Source organism: Strongylocentrotus purpuratus, unplaced genomic scaffold (genome assembly GCF_000002235.5).
Source record: "Strongylocentrotus purpuratus isolate Spur 01 unplaced genomic scaffold, Spur_5.0 spur5_scaffold_16, whole genome shotgun sequence".
Lineage (NCBI taxonomy): Eukaryota > Metazoa > Echinodermata > Echinoidea > Camarodonta > Strongylocentrotidae > Strongylocentrotus > Strongylocentrotus purpuratus.
Genome location: NW_022145601.1, coordinates 19178079 through 19200023, shown reverse-complemented (window position 1 = coordinate 19200023; position 21945 = coordinate 19178079). Strand labels below are relative to the sequence as shown.

The 21945-nt window shown below is 36.3% G+C and overlaps 1 protein-coding gene across 2 annotated transcripts in view; it reads right to left on the bottom strand.

The window, feature by feature from the left end:
• Positions 1-2209: 2209 nt before the first annotated feature.
• LOC115918685 (multiple epidermal growth factor-like domains protein 6) overlaps positions 2210-21945 on the bottom strand; it is a 33546-nt gene continuing 13810 nt past the window's right edge. For both annotated transcript variants that reach the window (XM_030986982.1, XM_030986983.1), the window contains 20 exons: positions 21739-21864; positions 21357-21485; positions 20628-20756; positions 19804-19932; positions 18627-18755; positions 17791-17919; positions 17016-17144; positions 16217-16342; positions 15364-15492; positions 14777-14905; positions 13390-13518; positions 12362-12490; positions 11536-11664; positions 10910-11038; positions 9837-9965; positions 9425-9553; positions 8570-8698; positions 7621-7749; positions 6815-6943; positions 2210-6427 (listed from right to left, as the gene is read on the bottom strand). In XM_030986982.1, coding sequence (XP_030842842.1) covers positions 6360-6427; positions 6815-6943; positions 7621-7749; positions 8570-8698; positions 9425-9553; positions 9837-9965; positions 10910-11038; positions 11536-11664; positions 12362-12490; positions 13390-13518; positions 14777-14905; positions 15364-15492; positions 16217-16342; positions 17016-17144; positions 17791-17919; positions 18627-18755; positions 19804-19932; positions 20628-20756; positions 21357-21485; positions 21739-21864 — 2513 coding nt within the window. In that variant the 3' untranslated portion in view covers positions 2210-6359. The remainder of the gene's footprint in view (positions 6428-6814; positions 6944-7620; positions 7750-8569; positions 8699-9424; positions 9554-9836; positions 9966-10909; positions 11039-11535; positions 11665-12361; positions 12491-13389; positions 13519-14776; positions 14906-15363; positions 15493-16216; positions 16343-17015; positions 17145-17790; positions 17920-18626; positions 18756-19803; positions 19933-20627; positions 20757-21356; positions 21486-21738; positions 21865-21945) is intronic.

The following is a 21945-nucleotide window of genomic DNA, read 5'->3' as shown; positions in this document are numbered from 1 at the left end:
AGTCAAACAAGTGGGCTCAATATTAGATTCAACAGTCAAATTCAGAATCAAAACTGTACAGGGGATCTGTGCACCATTATGTATTGAGATGACATGTTTTCCCATATCATCACTTTCAACGAAAGAAATGATCAGACTGAGCGTGCCGTTGGTATCCTCAATCAAATCATAACGTGTGACATCAAAAGAAACGTTTCCTCCAGTGAGCTCCAGGGTATCATTGTGTCGCTTTTCCCATGTTAACTCTCCCTTGGTCCACACCAGTGATTGAGTACTTTGTATTGGGGTTTCGAGAGTAGGCAGCATCAGCGAAAAATTTCGTCCACTCACTACGTAAAATGATTTTCCCTGGTCCACTAGTCCACCACAACCTAATCCATAATCCTCATCACAAAACGAGGATTGGTAAAAAGATTGCAAAAGCAGAAATAAATATAACGCATTTTTGAAGCCGCGGAAGCCTTTCCGAGACATCGTAACGAATTTGTTGTAAACGCTTTAATCGAAAAACTCTGATGTTTAATTTAAAGCAGGTAGCAGGCTTCAACTCAACAGAGAGTACAAGTATAGAAGGTATACTGAAATCATGGTGATATCTGCTACAATGAAATGAATTCAGCTAGATCAAAAATGGTGTCGTGTCGAAACGTTTCCTCAATAGCTCTATCTATTCCATCTAAGATCTTTATGAAAAGTGAAGAAGTGAGAGTGATAATTACAACATTTTAATTGACTGTAGCAACGCGATCATTGGAATTAATGATGCAACCCAGTAGATTTAATCGCATTTTGTCATTGTTGAGGCAGGGTATTAATGTCTCTTCCTTTAATTATGGTCATGAAATGTCTCGAGTCTTTCCTACAATTGCATCTCACTGATATAACCACGTATCAATAAAACCCTTTTCAAAAGTACGGACTCGGTTTCCTCGAGTGTTCTGTCTGAATTAATACAGTATATTCTTCCCTGAAAAGAGAACCATTTAAACAGAAACAAAGAAGATGAATTGATATTCAAATGGTACTTGTTATTAGAACTCTCCCATGCTGAAACCAAAACTTCAGTTATCCAAAGTTGATTATTGATTGAAAGTGATTATACAGCCGTGGTTTATTACGCGTTATTGCTTTTCAGTTTTGGTCGATTGAAAAGAAAACCTTTAAACCATATTTTTATTGCATGGCCTGGCACAATCATAAGGAAACATAATCAAATTAAAACACATTTCTTCATATTCAGCTGGTTTAGCATATGCCCAATTTCTTACCAAATTTCCGGAATCATTTTCCCAATTCTGTAAAGATAACTTTTCAGTAAGAATGAGCGGGAAACAAATTTCAATCCAATCCAGGTATTTATAAAGCGCCTATATCTAGTTGCCTAATCAAAGGCGCTGGTGAGACTGAAAAACTACCAAAAATGACTGTTTAGGATTCTAAATGGGAAAGACAAAAAGCAGTGACTAATTGTAAGCAATCTGAAATAGGTATATCTTTAGCTGAGTTCTGAAAATTGCTACCACTATTGTACCAAAACTTGATCTTCTGTGCTGCAACATTCAAACACAACCCGCAGAATTTGGTCTCGTACGGGAAGGAACATACACGTGTTATTAACAGATCTTTTGCTTTGAGAAATAAGAGACATGCTCGATCGGCACAACTTGTTCATCATGTACGTTTTCAAGAGGAACGTAAATGCTGAATTTGTTGGTTAAATTAAAATCGCCATCAATATTCATAGCCAGAGTCTCATACTCATATACACAGAGGCGGTGAGGAGGGGGGGGAGAGCACATTGCCCCCTCCACGTTTTCAAGTACCTCTAAAGTGCCCCTTTATACATAGGAAAGATACTTCAGATAAGTGCCCCTTTTTGTTTATAATACTAAAAGGTGCCCGTTCCACATTCTTATAAGTGCCTCTTACGACCTCTGACAAGTGCCCCCTTCACCGATGATAATTGCCCCTCTTCATATCTGAGAGTTGCCCATTTTAATTTAATAAGTGCCCTTTTCTTTTGTAATAAGTGCCCCTTCCACTTCCCCCTTCTGAAAATGGAAAAGAAAAAGATCAAAGGAGATAAGAGAAAGCATAATGGTGCTTTCCTAAATTCTAGATTCTGTATCTAAATTTTGGCTGCAGTGTATACTGCAAAAATCTACGGTAAATAAACAAATACAACAGAAATTCACAAAAACAACATCCATTTTTATTTACATACCATGTGATCTATAACAGATCATCAATTTATTATGAATTCCAAAAATACAGCAAGAAAAAAAAAGGTTGAAATATCCAGTTCAGTTTTATACAAAATACGATTGGAAATTGAGAAAATGTTATTCAAAAATATCATAATTTATATTCAGACTTTGTCAATATTGCTGCTTCAGACTACTACCTTATTAAAAATGCTCACAAAAGTTGCATATATAAGCTTAAACATAAATACTAAAACGTCATTAACATGCTTACATTAGTAGAAATTTCTGGTCATTGATTAAAGAACATCACATTTTTTAATATATATGCATAACTATATGTATGATCAGTCTCGAGAAAATTTGAGACATTGTTTATTTCATGAGAACAAGAAAAGCCAGTGACAAAATATCTTTGAAAATTTGGGGTGGTATTCTGCAAACTGTTTCCTTCTATGTTGGTTAACGCTTTGAATGTCACACAAATAACCACCCAGGATATTCAGTAGTCGGCAGGTATGAAGAGACACCCCGCAAACTATGTATTTTAAAAAGACGTCTGTGCAAGCATCAGTAATCAGTGTATATTCAGCACCATTTCAGTTTGTTATGACATTTCACATCACTTAAACAGACAGATTATGGCTCAGAAGATTCTTTTACACTGCTAAAATTTGACCTGATTTTTGCTGCTATATCGGGAAATAACCAACCAGATTTTAATATAAATATTCATCACCATGGAAACCGATGTGGGTGAGAAGGTCAACCATTTTCAATAGTCGGTTGGATCAAGAAACTTTTGAAAACTTGTTGGATTCCCTGAAAATTTGCAGCATTGAGGCAAAAAAAAGAGCATACAGCAAAGTTACACCATTTGTCAACTGACCGTGATACTGCTGTTACGTTTTATGGAACAAGAACCCACAGAAATGGATATTACATATCTAAAATGTATTGAATGGGTAGGAGGTATTGTGAACTGGTTTCTTTTCCTCAGAGCATTTTTAGTTTGTTTCCATTTGGAAAAAGCACCATGGTGTCGAAACATTGAGCTGATTAATGAAGCTTTGTTAGTCTCAATTAAAAGAAATTTGTTAATGTGGTCCTGAAGGAATTTTATGGCTTTTCAATTTTCATTACTTTTACAAAACACATTTTCAACAGGTAAGGTATGATAAGTAATAAATAATGCATATTTTTTAGACTAAGTTCTTCTTAATATACAGTTGGTTATTCAAAGAGAATAAAGATTCATATGGTATGAATCCGACATAAAATGTTAGATCCTGAGGTTAAGACTAGTTGTCACACGGTATTGGTCGCTTATATTATTAGATAGAAGTCAAAGGTCAAAACGTTACGCATGTTTCGTCAAATAAAAATATACTAGCTACATATATTGTTGTGATGCAGAGAAGCAGCATTAACAAATTTTTACTGTTTTTATTTTCTAATTTTTTTTTAACGTTTTGTTTTTAGTTGTTAATACAAAAATTACTGAAACTTATCATACAGTTTCGGCAATTGTCATGGATATATCAATCGACTTGTTAAAAATTTAAAAACAATACAGTTTGTCATATTATAACTATACTGAGAGCATACACATATTAGAATAGTAATTAGAAAAGTTTACTTTGTTGTTTAAGAATGACCAATTATTTGAAGAATTAAAATATGGACATTATCAGGGTACAATGGTTTTCCTGCACAAACCATCTCTTATCAAAAAAGACTTTAAATGTATATTCACAACTTTGTCAGAGCTAAACGAAATTTAATTTTTTTTTATCTTGCTCCATCTGTTTACCGGTACGTAAAAGTGTGCAGGCCTTATCCCCTGAAAATATACCATGTATGATGCAATCTAATCTCTTCATATTTTAAAGAAAAGAAAAAAGAAATATAAAAACAGAGCAGATCGGCTCCACATACCGTAGTCTTTTCAGCCTCACCAGTGCCTTAGACAGCACATATAAATTACAGACAAAAAACAAGCAACTCGACAAAGAACAACCCCAAAACAACAGAGGACTGTATTAAAAATACACACACACATAAATAACCGTTATTTTACACAGCGTAAAATACACCTCTGTCAAACTACAACAGAATCATAGATAGACAAAAATCCAATACTAGCATCGATAATCATCACGGATATGAAAAAAATACTTCTACCGTTCTTTTTTTCAGAAAGAACAGTTCTTGCTTTGTTTAATACATTGTATTCGTATTGAGAATAAATAGACAGCGATTTAATTCTACACAAAGGCGGCATGGTGCCAATACACTTTGAGGAGAATTTGTTATACAGCATATACATGTACACATCTGAAAATCACTGAAATCATCCCTCTTCTAATATAACAGATAAGATGATGATGGAATTATATGAAATACCTGAATCATATGAAATAGATAAGACAGGGGTCCTACTGAATACATAGATTCTACATGCATAGGATACACGACGCACATCTGTCGAAAATACCTCGATTTCTTCTGTACAGATATACATGAACAATACTTGCAGAGATGTTAGTTTCTACTACTTTCTACTCATTATAGTTTAAAACACGAGATTGGAAGTAAATTATGTCAAGATTTGCATAATTGGTATGCTATCTAGAAATATAGTAGCTTTGCATAGACAGAATTAACTTTTCCTTAATGATTATTACAGGAAACATAGGGTTGTAGTGGAAGATGGTGCTACAAAGAAATCAATCTCTCTATCTCTCTCTTTCTCTTATTCATTCTCTCTCTCTCTTTCTCTCTCTCACATCAAATTGTACATTTTCTACTAACATTCAATACTCACTCATATACACCAAAACAAAATTTCACGGCATACATTTTCTCATCCACTCTCCCTTGCATTACATAGTATCGGGTCATTTAAATCTAAATTATCAACAAAACTATAAACAAAAGAGGAAATACATGTACCATTAGTTAAAGTCGTTAAAATCTTGACACAACATATTTTTCACATTTACGCTGCATGTATCGACACATTACCTACATGAATATATATATATTTATACTTGATGAGGATTCTAAACTTGTGCAATTACTGTATGTCTCCATTAGCAAACTCAATCCATGATTCCAGTTTCATTGATACACCATCAACAACATTTATAACTTAAAAGCGAATCGACCTCATGCACAACCTATTCAATCTTTTTCTACGAGTTAAAAGAGTACCATGCGCGCATATCTCAAATCAATCAATCTTTTTTTGAGGTTTGCAGCGAGCGAGTGACCCAATACTTTTTTTCTTATGGTTGCTATTCAGAAAACCTCATACAATGTACAATAAATAATGCTGGGAGATTGATAAAAATCACATGGTGTAAGCCAGGATGAAAATAGAATCATTTGCAAAACGGCGAGGATGAGCAGAGGAATAGAGAGCATGGGTTGTTTGGTCACGGGAGGCGTATTGATATCTCTCTTGCTACAGAAAATGATGGTCGATGCCGATTCCAAGCATACTTCATCACAGTGCGCAAATTTTTCTTAGACTTTGATGAAAAGTGGATATACACTGTATCCATTTATTTTCAATATTAAAATTGAGCGAGCACCTTGGAACATCTTAAAGTCACAAACCTTAAGAAATAAGAAATAAATATGCCATCATCGTTTTTTTTGTAAGTATACATCTCACCATGTGAAAGTGTGAAAGGATTTAAGCTGTACATACACATCTCTGATACTGTCGACATGGCTCAAACATTTCCTTCAAATAACTTAACTAAAAGTATCAACGTTCTAAAAAACACTCTGGAAAAAAAAAAACTTTCTCCATTTTTTTAGATGAGATGCATGATCTAGCTGTGGTTGCTACTGTTGAAAGCTCCAAAATCGATTCTCCTTAAAGTATGGTCTGATGAGAAGAGTCAAATGCTGCCCTCTTGTGACCAAATATGTAAATGGTGACCTGAGATGACCTCCTGGATCATGAATATTCATTCATCTGATTGAAGACGTCTCCTGCTCTATCCTCGCCTCCCGTTCGTTAAGAGCTGGCATCGTCCAGACAATCAACAAAAGCCTTGTTGGGTGTGACAATGCTGCTGCTGCATGATTGGATTTTTAGTTTTTTTATTTCCAGAGTCTGTATTTCAGAAGTGTTTTTTGTTAGAATCCGTTGGGTCCTATGTCACCTCTGAGCGGCGTTGACGGTGTGGGAAAAGCATACAAACCACCTAGTTTAGAATTAGAAAGAAAATCAATACATTAGATGACTTGAAAGAAAAAGAACAACAAAATTAGATTCTTTTTTTCATTTTCATTTATTACATAATCCAAAACATGGGATGCCATTTGTTTGGGAACAATCTAATCCTAAAATTTACAGTACTGACATTTGTAATACTGAAGAAAATGATGCTTGTTTTAGGTCTTTATCTGATCCAATGGGAATAGTTACAATAATTTTTTTTTTTTTTAAACAGAGCCTTCCAGGTGGTCCAGGCTTTGAGAAGCCCCTGCTATAGATGATACAAAACAATTTAAAATCACCTGTTATTTTTAACAGAATTATCTGAATACAGAGTAATGAAATCTCATAGAGGTGAAGAGAAATGACTTACCATGTTCACATTGAGCACCAATAAAGTTATTTATACATCTACAAGATCCCGTCCTGGGGTCACAGGTAGCACCGTTTGAACAGTCACAGTTGAAAGCACAGTTTGGACCAAACTTGCCTGGTGCGCACTCTGTGTGAACAAGGCCATACAGAATACATTGAAAACTTGACATCAACAATGGGCAGTGTTTATACATACACATATGTAAATTGACAAACTTTTGAACAGTCTCGTTGAGAGAGCAGTTTGGACCAAACTTGCCTGGTGTGCACTCAGTATGAACAAAGCCATACAGAATACATAGAAAACTTTACATCAACAATGGGCAGTGTTCATACATACATAAGTAAACCAGCAAACTTTTTTAAAACCATTTGTGTTACAATCATTATACAAGTATTTTTGAATTTCCATTTCATAAACAAATTTGTATGCACAGCTCATATATTCCAATAAACAGAAATCCAAGGATATTAGAATTTGTCATATCCAATAATAGCTACATCTATACTGCACACATATTTATTCAAGGGGAAGTTCGAGGCACTTACAAAATTCTATTATTACCCAGGATTTATGGCCCAGCTGCCAAAAGGTGCTAAAAGCATTGAAGGAACTAATTCCTACCAGGTAACCATTTACTACACCTGGTTGGAGAGTGGAATATGTAGAGAACAAGAAAATCTAAAAATATATCACAGCAGAATCGTTATTTCTTTGACTTTGACCACATAAAGTATTTCATAGCCCCATGCTATTCCAATAACCTTACTCACTCCCTCTGAAGCCTGACCCTTTGTACATACCTTCAGTGCAGGTGTCCCCTGTATTTCCAGGGGGGCAATCACAGGTACCTGCGACTGCGTTGCACTGTGTTCTGTTAGAGCAGGCACAGACATGAATGCAGTTTGGACCGTGGAACCCAGGTTGGCAGGCTAGTGAAAGAAGAAAAGAAAAACATGGATAATAATATTTGCAGGTATATTTATCATCCTTGTCTTCTTTACTTTTTCTTTCCTTCTTCTTTTCTTCCTCTCCTTGTCTTCTTCTTCTTGTCTATATACTTCTCTTTTACATTTGCATGTATAGTATAACTTGTTTTGCAATCATTCCCATCACCCTTGAGACACATACTCTAGACATATTTATGTTTGGCAATTACTAAATACTACAGGTATGTTGTGAAGGATACAGAGATATTTAAATGGATTCCATTTTTGTTGTTTCATAAGATATACTGAACTCCTTTTATCAAGTTATATGTGCTATTTCAGATATTTGATCATTACTTAATGTCTAATACACAACATGTGATATACCTGCGACTTGCATTATAAAATGTGGTGATTTGTGATTTAGAAAAGAAAGATTCGCTACTAACATTGAAAAGACTAGACAATTTACTTTTTAAAAAGTCTGCACAATATTTCATCCCTCAGAGAGTTTAATCAAAGTGTACCAATCACCTAAACATGTTTTGCTCTTATCTTATAATAATAATAATAATAAAGACATTTATAACGCGCAACATATCCACCCAGAGGGTGCTCAAGGTGCTTACAATGAGCTACATAATATATATACTTAGATACAATATTGCTTACATTACATTATACATTATACATTATCTTGTGGGTTCCATATTACTGTAAGCTCCAAATATTACTTTTAATAAAGAGTTATTTTTTCTTCAGGTGATTGGTTCACTTTAAAAAAAAGTGCGATATTACAGACAGTGCTGCCATGTCTACTTACTCTGCTTGCATTCCGGTCCAGTTCTACCTGCTGGACACCTACATTGACCGGTCACTGTGTCACACGTAGCGTCTTTATGACAATCACAGATACGGCCGCAATAGGAACCGTAGGTACCCGCTGGGCATGCTGTACAAAACACAAATGGAAAATGTAGACAAATTAATGGTTTTCAGAAAAAAATATAAAGTTGAAATGTGGATTTTCAAGGCTTAAATTTTGGATTACTCTTGCTTAACAGCACCTAGAGGGTCTTAAATATGATGTCTATTAATGAAGCATGTATATATATATATATATGAAAACTAAATAAAATTTCAAGTGAAACCTGTTATCCTCATGTTTCAGCAACAAAAAAGATATGTAGCCATAGGGGGAAATATAGTGTTGTAAATATTCCTCCACTTGAAACTGACTCACTGTCTTTTAAGAAATATGAACAATGGCTAACAACAATAATGTCATTTTTGTATCCTCCAACACTGCACAATAATCCATGCATGCTTGAGTCAGGGGGTATACGTTCTTTAAAGCCCCACTGCACTACTTGTAGCTACTTGCGCCCTCTATATAGCAAACGATGCCTAATTCGGTGATTGGTCCCCCATGGTCCCTTTTTCTTATGTTAATTGAAAGCTGATTTGATGAGATAACCACCTGTCAGTGAACATGCAGGCAGGTCTAATCCCTCCTGGCCAAACTAGTGCAGAGGGGCTTTAAGAAACATGAATGATGGTTAACAACAATAAAAAGTCATGTGTATATCTTCCAAAACTGAATAATAATCCATGCACGCTTGACTCAGGGGTATGTACCTTCCTTAAAAAGAGAAAAAACAAAGTTTGATGATCTTACAAAATTGACAGTTTTGTCCGTAGAAACCGGGAGTACACGAGCAGCATCCGGACATCCTATCACACTCAGCCCCGTTTTCACAAGTACATTCCTGTTCGCAGTTCATACCGTACGTTCCCCACGGACACTCTGTAAAAATAGGAAAAATGTGATATTAGTTACGATTGATTAATATCATTACAAAGACCGGCACTGTAATGTCTGTGAGTAGATGCCAGGAATATGCTTTTGTGTTGTTGTTATGATGATTATCCAGCTTTTGGGGTCCTATTTTTACAGTTCATACTACAATTCCCTATGGGCACTCTGTACAATTTGTTTAAAAATTACATTATTAATCTTTATGAATGTCTTCAAAACACTTTTGATTCTGTGGGTGACTACTTTAAGAAAAGGTGTTGGCTATACATACCTTCATCACAAATCTCCCCTGTATATCCAAGCCCACATTGGCACTCTCCAGTGATAACATCTAGCACTCCACCAAACTGGCAATCCTTGACCTGCGAACAGTCTGGGCCGTAGGTTCCCAATGCACACTCTGAAAGCAAGAGAATAAAAAGTTTGATATACAAATAATACACATCAGTGAAGGCATTAGTAAGAATTACCCACACAAGGTACGCTTGGACTGTTTGGAAGGTACCGAGTGTGGGTAATTTTACTAATGCCCGAACAAAATGATGTGTATTAATTGTTTTATAAGATCATGTTTTATTTGTTTTATAAAATGATGTTTTATAACATGATTTTACTAATGACCGGTCATTAGAATGGGATAATGACCAGTCATTATCCAAATTACGCGTTAGGCAAAATAAATGCCTGGTCACGTGTACGCTTTCAACCAATCATTTGATTAGGATCCACGTCATCATCTTATAAAAAAGATTATATTTACATGTATACATCATTGAAAATAATTTGTTTACTACTTTCATAGAAACATGCAAAGTAAAAGAATACAATAAAAGTATTTCTTACAAAATACGGATAAGACAATATAATGGAAATACACTAAAGGAAATTACAAGGTGATTGGATCATCCCAAAGTTACAGAAACTTACAGGTACATGATCCTTCACAAAATGATAAGACAAAATCAATAATTGCGTTGTTCAAAGCGCTGTGTTAATACATATATATGGTATTGAAAACCCATCCTCTTTTTTATCCTCCCTAAATACCCTGCATCCTAACAATTGAAAAACAACCTATGCAATACAAAAAGTGCACTGTACTCATTTTTGTACCCCTCTAAGATTGAACTCTGACCTATCATGCTTATACTGGGGTATTGGATGATCCAAGATTGTTTTTACTTCCACTTTGTAAGTTAATGTTACGTGCACCCTATGCTAATTAAGACACACTTTGTCATAAAGATCTGCAAAAACTTCAAGGTTGAAGGAAGCCAACGTAACAACTAAAAGAAAAAGATGATGCATGTACATCTGTTCAATAGCTGAATCATGCATACTCACTTGTAGCACAGAAGGTGCCGGTGTATCCGGGGGAGCATTCGCACACCCCTGATGCGTGGTGGCAGTCACCTCCGTTCTGACAGAGGCATTTATGCTGGCAGTCCTGGCCATACAGTCCGTCGGGGCAAGCTGAAAGATAAAACCAATCAAAATAGGATGTTACATGAATGTTTATACTCTCGTTATGCATATGAAGTACCAAATGAACAGGGAGCTTGAATACATGATGAACATGAAGAATTGTTCATAACATACCTAGGAAGAAGAGTGCAAACAAACACTAATTTTGGTCAGATTTGATTGAAACATATGAAGTAAGAAATGTGTCTCTATCAAGTGCATCCTCGTACTTACAAAATTCTGTACAAGTGTTCTTACTGTAAATTTTCATCATTATCTGTATCTTTTATTTAAAATGTCAATCATAAAGTAGATTACGTCTACAATCCACAATGGGGGTGAGAAATAATGTGTTGTAAACCATCATCACGAACATCATCACTTGTACTTTTGCGTATATCCACGTCTACACACAATGAATGGGTAAGGGAAAGACAATTCAATATAGATAAACCACTTCAGTATTATAGGAAGTTGGGGGAGGGGGAGAAGGGGTGGTATCTTACCTCTCTCACAGAGTGCACCGATAAAACCTGACTGGCACAGACATGTTCCATCATCCATATGGCAAGATCCTCCATTCAGACAGCTGCAATGGTGCTGGCAGTCGGGTCCGTAACGACCGTGCTTGCAATCTATAAAGTGGGGATCATACAAAATATCATTTCAGAATATTAGCATCATCTTATATATCATGCATACTCTGTTGTTGACTGCTACATCTTTTGAATGCTGACAGTTTTATTGTGATGTCAGTGTGTTCTGATTTTCATATCAAGCTTGACATGTTACAGTTCATTCTGCTTTCATATATCACTCTTTAAAATAATGTTATTATTTCTGAACATTGAGAACACATTTGTGTGTTTCCTAAGATGTAACAGAAAAATTTGATAAGACGAAATGTACATGCAAAACAACATCTGATCATTACAAAATTCTTTACAAATGAAAATCTTGTATCACTATGAGTGGATGTACTCTTCACAAAATAGGGGATGTAGATATAAAGGATTCCTTTTCTTACGACTTTCTCTGGCATACAGAGATAAAATAAATTGTTCGAACCTGCTTTGTCATCAGCTCAACCATCAGTGTTGTTCTTTGTTTGATAGTTTTACTTGACTGCTAAGAAAGTATGACTGCTTTAAGTAAGCAACCAGGGGACTGACGGCTTTAAGTCCTCTCTGAGGGACTTGGTAATGAGGATTAATGCCATACCAAAAGGCACTAGCACGCTCCACTTGGGTTTATACCTGTGCCCTCTTGGTTACGAGACTACTGCTCTACCACTGCATGGGCCATTGCAGTGATGGAAACATAATCACTCACCCTTTTCACAGTTGTGTCCTCTGAAGCCCGGCTTACACTGGCAGTCCCCGGTCACTGAATTGCAGATCGTGTTGCGTCCGCAGGTACAGGCCTCAGCACAATCCTGGCCCCATGTTCCGGGTGGACAAGCTGTGAAAATAAACCCCAAAGCAGAGTAGAATGATGAGCATTAATACCTCTACTATTTCTATTTTCTACTAATATTTCTACTATTTCTACTTCTAGAAAATGATTAGACACATAGTCTTACATTTTCTTTATCCCTACAGTCATTTATTTAACTGGTTTGAAATTTCATTTAATGTTTTTTTTTGCCATGTTGTAAATACCGGTAAGTAATTATGGTACATGTATAATCCTGTTTTAGTACGCCCCCCCCAAAAAAAAAAAAAAAAAAAAAAAAAAAAAAATTCCATGTTTTATTTACTGTGTAGCATTATTACTGTGAATATAGAGTACTTGCTTGTGTCTTGCAAATTTTCTGTCATGTAATATCCTCATGCCTTCATATACTTCTGTTTATTCTCCCACTCTCTCATCGACTCGCTTTTACATTCAAATTAGTCTTGGTGCCCCCCCCCCCCCCAATCTCTCTTCCTCTCTCTATTTGTCTTTTTTCTTCCTCTTTGTACTAGGACATGGATTCATTCAGACATACAGACCTGCCAACCTTCTTAAACAAAAGTTAGGAATCTATCAAAGCAACATTAGAAATACAGTCTGTTTTGTATACTTTTCACAAAAAATATTTCAGATAAGAGAGGAATCTAGGGTTCAAAACAATAGCTTGAAGACCAGAAAATAGGAATGGTTGGCAGCTATGTATGATTGGTTGATTCAAATTTATTCCATTTCACATATCAATTGTTTGCACAATAAAGTACATAGTTGACAAAGTAAGTTCAAAATTATGAAATGAAACAGGAACCTACTGAAAAGCATAGCTTGTTTTTGTAGGTTCCCAAGAAAAAATATAATATGAACATTACTTTCATAAATCATTTTAAAGTGTCTTAGCATATACTCACGTGAGTTGCATTCATATCCAGCAAAGCCCGGAGGACACCTGCAAGCTCCGGTGATGTGATCACAAGGGTTCTCAGCTCCACAGCCGCAGGTCTCTGAGCACTGGCTGCCGTAGGTACCAGGGATGCAAGCTGGATGGAGGATACAAGAGTGGTAACAGATTATAAGAGGGGTAGCAGATTATAAGAGGGGTAGCGGATTATAAGAGGGGTATCGGATTGGAAGATAAGTTACACATGTCCTTATAGTTCAGTATCGATGGTAGGACTTTCTTTTCAAAAATACTTTCCAATGTTAAAGAGAGAAAGTATGTTGAGCATACAGTGTGTATCTCACTCTTCTTATGTTACTCTATCCACTTTTCCTTCTTACTCTTTCTTACAGCGCATAGAGACATATTGTGATATGCGCTATACAAGTACAGTATATCATTATTATTAGGAATGAGTTGATCTTGATTCCTTTCTATTTCTACAATTCATTGATAATGATGCAATGTATATGTTCACTAATGTACATCATTTAATAATTGCAACATTATTATTGTACCGATGTTGGTAATGCACTGCTTTGTCTTGTTTAAGTTTTATTATACATTGAATTAAGTTCCAGCAAGTTTAGAAACACCATGAAATTGTACTACACATCTCCAGTAGATATAGAAGAAGTGTAAAGAAAACACCTTGTTTCAACATTCAGATCTTTATTCTTTTATACTAATTCCAAACCCCTTTCTAGCTTTTACATCCAATATTTATGAATATTTTCAGTATTAAATCCTCAGAATGGAAGCAGATATCTTCTAGGAGAGCTATCTTATGAAGATAGCAAAATAGTGACAAAATTTCAAACTCTATCCTAACTTGGAATTTTAAACTTGGGTCATTAGTAAAATGTTTCTTTGTTCCAAACCTTAATTTAAGAATATTAACCAGTCTATTTTAAGGATTTGTCAAGTGACCAATTCTCATGTAAGTGTATACCCAGTTTGTGCAGATAGCCTCTCTCTTCAGCCATTAGTATAGTAACATTCACTAAGTCTATCTTAAAGCTAATCAATGGTAATTATTTTTTTGTAACAAGAAGAGTGGAGATCATTTTCATTCGCAATACTCATGTTTTCAACATAGCCATCCACGTCACCCGTTAGAATTGTTACATTTACCAGTCTACATGTATCTTGGAGTTAATCACTAGAACATGGGATATATACATGTAAAAAGGAAGAGTGGTGACCACTTCTTATGTATAATACTCATGTTTTGGACATAGCCTTCCTCAATAGCCATTGTAATGGTACATGTAACATTTACCAGTCTATCTCTACAGTACTGGAAAACATAGATGTACCAAGAGAGTGGTGACCATATCTCTTTTTGTAATACTCACGTTTTTCACATAGCCTTCCTCTCCAGCCATTAGTGCATGTACATGCACCAGTCTGGGCATCACACTGACCTCCATTTTGACACTGACATCTCTCTTCACAGTTGACACCATGGTAACCAGAGAAGCAAGCTGTTAAAACCAAAACAAACAATGAAACAAATAATCAGAGAAGAGAAGACCTGTTTATGTTTTATTTCATCTTGTTTTGAGTCTGAAACAGGAATGATCCTTTGTGAAACCATTGAATAAAATGGAGAGTACAAAACCCCAATAACCTGACCCCTACAACCTGAGCCCCCTATTTTGATCTGTGCACCCTGACCCCTACACGCTGACCTCTGCATCTTGACCTTTACAGTCTGAACCCTACACCATGACCCCTACACCCTGTCCACTGACCCCTACCCCATGACCCACTGACCCCTATACCTACTAATTACCCAGTTCACAGTTGTCTCTGTGCCATCGATGAACACATGCTCCCTTGACTTTATCACATTCTTTTGTTTGAACATCCTGACCTCTATACTTTGACACCTATACCATGACCCTTGACCCCTACATGACCTCTCTACCAAGAAACTTACCTAGTTCACAGACATCTCCGTGCCATCCTGGTGCACATGAACATGTTCCATTGACTTTATCACAGTTTCCTCCATTCTGACAAGAACACGACTGCAGACATCCGATGCCAAAGTGTCCTGGTGCACAAGCTGCAAACAAATATAAATAGATAAACATGATAAACCAAGGTACAATTAAACCTAGCTTACTGATACCCTCTCTTTAAAGAGAGTTGTTACCTGTATTCTCTCTCTCTCTCTTCCTCTCTGCCATATCAAAAGAGATATTTGTATTCTCAACGACCCTAAGAACTTCAACAATTCCCCTCCTCTAAAAGGATATCTACTAAAGTTGATATTTACATTATATGACATGATATCACATGCAGTGGATTTTGAATGAGGAAGGTGTGCATTATAGGACTACGTCTTATATTAGAGCCTGTGAAGACAGTTAACTACAGGTAACTATATCACCATCCCAGAAGAAAATAGTTTGCAACAAAGAAATAGGTAACTAGGCAAATAATTCTCAACAACGTAGTACCAGTAAATTATTATTATAACAGATATAAGTCTCTACATGCATAACCTGCTTTAGTGACCACTTGTCTACAAAGGCCACATTTGTTGTTTCCCTTGAAAATGGTTTCTCATTGAATCATGTACTAAAGGAACCTGCCTACAAAGACCACCTGTCTACAAAGAGAACTTTTTGTGTTTCCCTTGGGTGGTCGCTATAGACAGATTTGACTGTATTAGGTAACTAGGCAGTAAGTCTCATCAATAGAAAAATAATTGATAACTGAAACATGCATAACCATTTGTTTAAATTTATTTTTTAGGTGGAGTACTAGATGGACTGATTACTTACGTTGCTGGCAGGCACGTCCCACCCATCCGGCCGCACAGGCGCACATCCCAGTCACATGATCACAGAGTCCGTTCTGGCAGATGCAACGCTGCTGGCAGTTGATACCATAGCGACCGGGCTGGCATTCTGTACAGGGAAACAAGAATCAAGAATGTCATAGATTTTAAAAAAGAAAGAAGATACTAACGATGAGATATACAAGAAAAAAATAAAACAATCAAAGTGTGGGGATAGACTTTTTTTTTATTCCGAAGTCCGTGAACATGAAATTTTATTGGAAAAAAGTATTAATTTAATTTAATTTAATCCAATTTCTTGGATGTCAGAGGGCGAGAGAGATGGCAAATAACACAATGAAGAAAAAGAGGAGAGAGATGGAGGGGGAGAGGGGGATAGAAGAGAGATGGAAAGGAAAGAGAAAGAGAAAGACAGAGGGTAAAATGACAGCGAGACAGAGAGATTAAGAAGGGATAGAGAGACAGACAGACAGACAGAAAGAGAAATAGAGGAAGAAATATAGAGAGACAGAGAGACACAGAGAAACAGAATAAAGAGAAATAGAGGGAAGGAATATAAAGAGAGAGCGAGAGAGAGAGAAAGAAAGAGGAAGAGGAAGAGAAAGAGAGGGGGAAGGGCCAGACAAAAACAGTAAAACAAGAAAGAAGAGAGAGAAAGGTTGAGAAAGGTAGGTTGAATAAATGAATGACGAAAGCAAGGCGAAATACAATGAACGAGGAAACAAAGAGAGTGAATTGAGTGAACCACAAGGAGAACTTGAATGGAATAGTTGCAAACTTACGTTGATGGCACCTGACTCCGATCCAACCGCTGGGGCAGATACACCTTCCACTGACGTGATCGCATTCAGCATCGTTAGCACAGTTACATGTACCTCGGCAGTCTTCACCAAAATGACCTTCAGGACATTCTGTATATCGATAAGAATTGATTAGAATTGATTAAACAATGATTTAGGCAATCATTGTGGTCTTGATTCAATCACTGGGATGGATACATCTTTCTCAGAGTCTTTCAAAACTTGCAGGACATATCGTACATAAATTTACAACGAGAACATATATACACATGATCTTACGCTATTTTACCCTACCAGAAAACAGTTTAACCTCTTTTCAAGCAAAACATTTACTGCAGCAACTTAAGTATTTTCTGACATGTTTACAACGATATGATTGAAATTGTTGTATCAAATTGGATCAACTAAAAAGAAATCTATTTCATCTAGGAGGGAAAAAAATGATAATGCTTCAAAGGGTATTTCATCATAATAACTTATGAAATCATTGGAATAAAGACAGAATAATCATTATTTAGGCAATAGAATGGAAATTAACATCTTATGAAAGTTGCATTTTATCCCACTGGTCACTTTATCAATGTCTTAATGCTTTGAAGCCAGGTTATTCAGGCTCAGTCTTAATTATAAGATGATGACGTGGATCCTAATGAAATGATTGGTTGAGATCGTACACATGACCAGGCATTTATTTTGCCTAACACGTAATTTTGATAACGACCGGTCATTATCAAATGCTAATGACTACCAGACCTACCGTCTCTACATCCTTGTCCTGTGTATCCAGCAGGGCAGTTACAATGTCCGTTGGTAGCGTTACAATGAGCTCCGTTACCACAGCTACAGCGATGACGACAGTCTAGACCATAGTAACCATCAGGGCAGGCTAAAAGGGAGAAACATACGAATGTTAATTGATTATGTCAATTTATTTTGTAACTTTTATAATTCATTTGGGCACTCATTTTCCCACGTTACGTAGGTATTAACAAATGTGTAGAATGGTACTTTATTCCAGAGTGAACACCATCTATGAAGTAGCCATACTAACCTCTACCTTTCACTGCTATGCTCACTAGAAATTAAGGGTATATATGTCCTACCTGAAATTGCATATTTTCCAAGCACTGTCTACTTACAATATATACACTTAAAATATTGTATCAAACCATATTATGTTCATGAAAATGTATGATGAAAAAAGAAAAAAAAGATGCAGAAACCAATAAATCAAATCAAATCAAATCAAATCAAATATTCCTCTTCAGAATTTAGATATGACATCGATTTTTACAGAACTTTTGAAAATGGTGGAAAATCAATTAATATTTTATTTATCTCTCTTGTTACTGTATAACTATCATGGTATTTGGTATCATCAGAAAGACTGTACATACAGTTGTTAACCTATATTTACAAAAATGTCCCCTTTGGAATTATAATATAAATTGAGAGTATGAAGTATAGCTGAAAGGAAATTACTTGTTACTTTTAAAGTGTATTCTCCTTTATACCTACATTTTTTTCAAATGGTTTTGAGTATAAATGTGCCTCATGACTGTTATGTTTGTATGTTTTAGGTAGATAACTTACGTTTAGCACAGAATCTGTCTCTCCATCCTGGTGCGCATGTGCATGTCCCGCTGATATGATCACAGGTAGCGTTGTTGAGACACATACACAGGTTCTCACAGTTGACACCATAGAAGCCAGGCTCACAAGCTGAAGAGAGAAGAAAAAAATATTTAGGGTTAGAAACATTCTCATTCCTTGCCTTCATCAAAGCTCAGCTAGCTTTGCAACCAAAACTGCAATTACCTGGTGACAAGATGCTAAACATTTTGTATAATACAAGAAGTAAAGTTGACTTCTGACAATACTTAAAAGGCAAGTCCACTCCAAAAATAACTTACCGTACTTTCAATAGAAGCAGAAAAATCAGACAAACCAATAAAAAAAAAACTTGATTTCCCCATGCCTTTGCCCAGGTTATATGATTTGTATTATATTGCGTGTATGACATTTCACAAAATCTTTTATGAACTTTGAAGAATTGGCCTTTAAACTAAATTCTAGCGATTCCCTTCAGGATGAAATCTGATGTCTGTAATGACCAGTTATAATTTGCAGAATTATCTATTTAAACTAGAAGACCATCCCACCCCCTTCCCAAAGAAAAAAAAATAGTCATTGCAAACAGTGCATTTGATGAAGTGTTGTCCTTACTGTGGTGATGTCAGCAGTGGGATATGTACCTATGCAATAGACATGACTGGTGACTATTTCACTACAAACATGGTGATGATGGTGGGATATGAATGCTAGGAAAGTTGACCTTAAGAATAGAGAGTCTGACACTATGGCGGACAAAGAAAGAGGACAAATATACAGTTCCTCAGGTAGACAAAGGAACATCCCTTCACTGCTATTATGTAAAAATGTGTAGAACAGGTGAAAATGCATGTGACACCTGTTCTACACATTTTTACATAATAGCAATGAGAGGATGTTCCTTTGTCTACCACAGCAATTGTTGAGGGTAAAATGAGGAGCTGTATATTTTGTCCTCTTTCTTTATCCGTCATGTTCAGAGTGTGACATACATGGCCTTTTAAAGAAAAACTATCATTCTTTCATTTATTTCTTAGGCCCTAATCTTTTCTTACTCATTTATTGAATTTATGCATATTCACTCACATTGTTGTGACTGGAAATTAACAACAACAAAAAAAATTGAATTAATAAATAAACATTGATCATTGGTTTGTACCTTGGTCACACTGTTCTCCCCTCCATCCAGGAGTACAGATGCATTCTCCCGTCTCAGGATCGCATCCTGCACTGTTCTCACAGGTGCATCTCGTTGCACAGCCGACACCATAGAAACCAACAGGGCATTCTGAAAGACAAGCAGTGTAAAATGGATGGTCAGAACACAGGAAAATATTCCTCAATCTCCTCTGATTTTAATTATGACTTAAATGTTTGTTGTCCGTGTTGCTGATAGTCAAACTACAACAAGTGCACCCTGTTTTATCATGTGTTAAGAAGAAAGATTGTTCATTGTTATACACCAAATACACTTAATGATACTACATTTATGTATTCAGTCTGTGTTTCCAATGGGATGTGTACACCTCAGTTAGTAAGAATTCAGTAAGTCATTCTGTTCTAATCTGTAGAATGACAAGAAAGCCACAATAACATTATTCACAGAATGAAAATATTCATAACTTATACAATTTTGAGAGATCAATTTTCTGCAGATTCATCTCATACATGCATACCGTAGTTAATATCACTGTTTAAGAATCACATTGGCACCACAGGGTAGATGTGAGTTGGTCTAGTGGTACGTTCACCTTCAGGCAGACCCCAGTTAGAAAGTGAGTGACGTCTTTCGGATGGTGACATTAAAAGTCGGTCCCCAGACATAAATGTAAATAATCATATTTGATTGATACAAATCTGTAAAAACCTGATTAAAGACAAACACACTCTTTGTTTTAACCCATGGCCTAACCGAATTGGACGGTTCATGTATTAATCCTATGAGAATAAGGGAATTTGGCAGTCACTGGGTTAAACACTCACCGTCTGTACAGAACTGTCCCTTCCATCCCGGTGTGCAGGTACAGTCTCCTGACTCTGAGTTACATTCAGCTCCGTTCTGACACTGGCAATCGTGACGACACATTAGACCATAGCGACCGCTGGGGCAAGCTAGAAATAAAATACAAACGACACAATATGTTCATTAGTAATGAATAGCTATGAATCTTGACCTACCTTGACCTAAGCCTCCCGCACCATCTGGGAGATGTGTGATGGCTTCTGCTTCATGACCTCAAGTCAGATCTTCCTATCTTGTGACGTTCTGGTCTAGTAGCACAATCAGCCCTTACACAATCTAACCATTTCTTGGCTGGTCTACCCCGGGGCCTATCACCATGAATATTAGAAGTTAGGAGTATCTTTGGGTATCTTTGGGTAGCTATGAATACAACAACTTATCACAAATATCCCTCTTTTTATGGTGTTTATGAAAGAAAAATACTGCCTTCATCATATAGATGGAGAAGTTTTGTCCTCAATTTAACGTAGGCAAAGACACAAAGAAATCAGTTCCATGAATATGGAGCCTATGACATCACAGCCTATTTAAAATGACAGAGTTACCAATTTGTCTCTGTTCCATAGCGAACTTCATGACGTTAAAAGTTGTCTGCATTTGCTCAGACCTTCTTTTGATAAGTTTCTGCTTTTTTATTGTCGTTTAAAGCAACATATTTGGTGATGACTGTTTCCCTCTAAAGTACTTACGATCCCTGCAGTTTTCTCCAAAGTATCCCAGCGGGCAGAGACACTCTCCAGTGGTCTTGTCGCAGACCTTATCCTCAGTACAGGTACAGTTGCTCCTGCAGGAGATACCCCAGGTACCATCGGGGCAATCTACAAGGCAATCAAGTTATTAGGTTTATCAAATAAGTGTAACAAGACATTACAATTAGACTATGGGTGCGTTCAAGCGACACTTTTTCACCCTATAAACATGGTTTTCAAAGACATTTAGTTTAAAACACGGTTGCGTTCAAGCAATTTCAAGTGATTTTTTGTTGTATAACCGAGTTTAAAAACGCAAACATGTTTTATAACAGGGTTAGGTTTAGGGTTAGGGTTAGAGTTAGGATGATGCGATCCTTACCGTCCAGACAGCTAGTCCCGGTCTTGCCAGCCTCACAGAAGCATTCTCCAGTGATGCTGTTACAATCGTTTCCTCCGCATCGGCAGGTGAACTTGCAGTTCACTCCGTAGCTTCCAAAGTCACAAGCTGCAAAAGATGGAAAGTGTAAAGTCAAATTCTTTTAATCTTTTCGACTATTTTATCAAGCAAGACTGTAATTATTGAAGT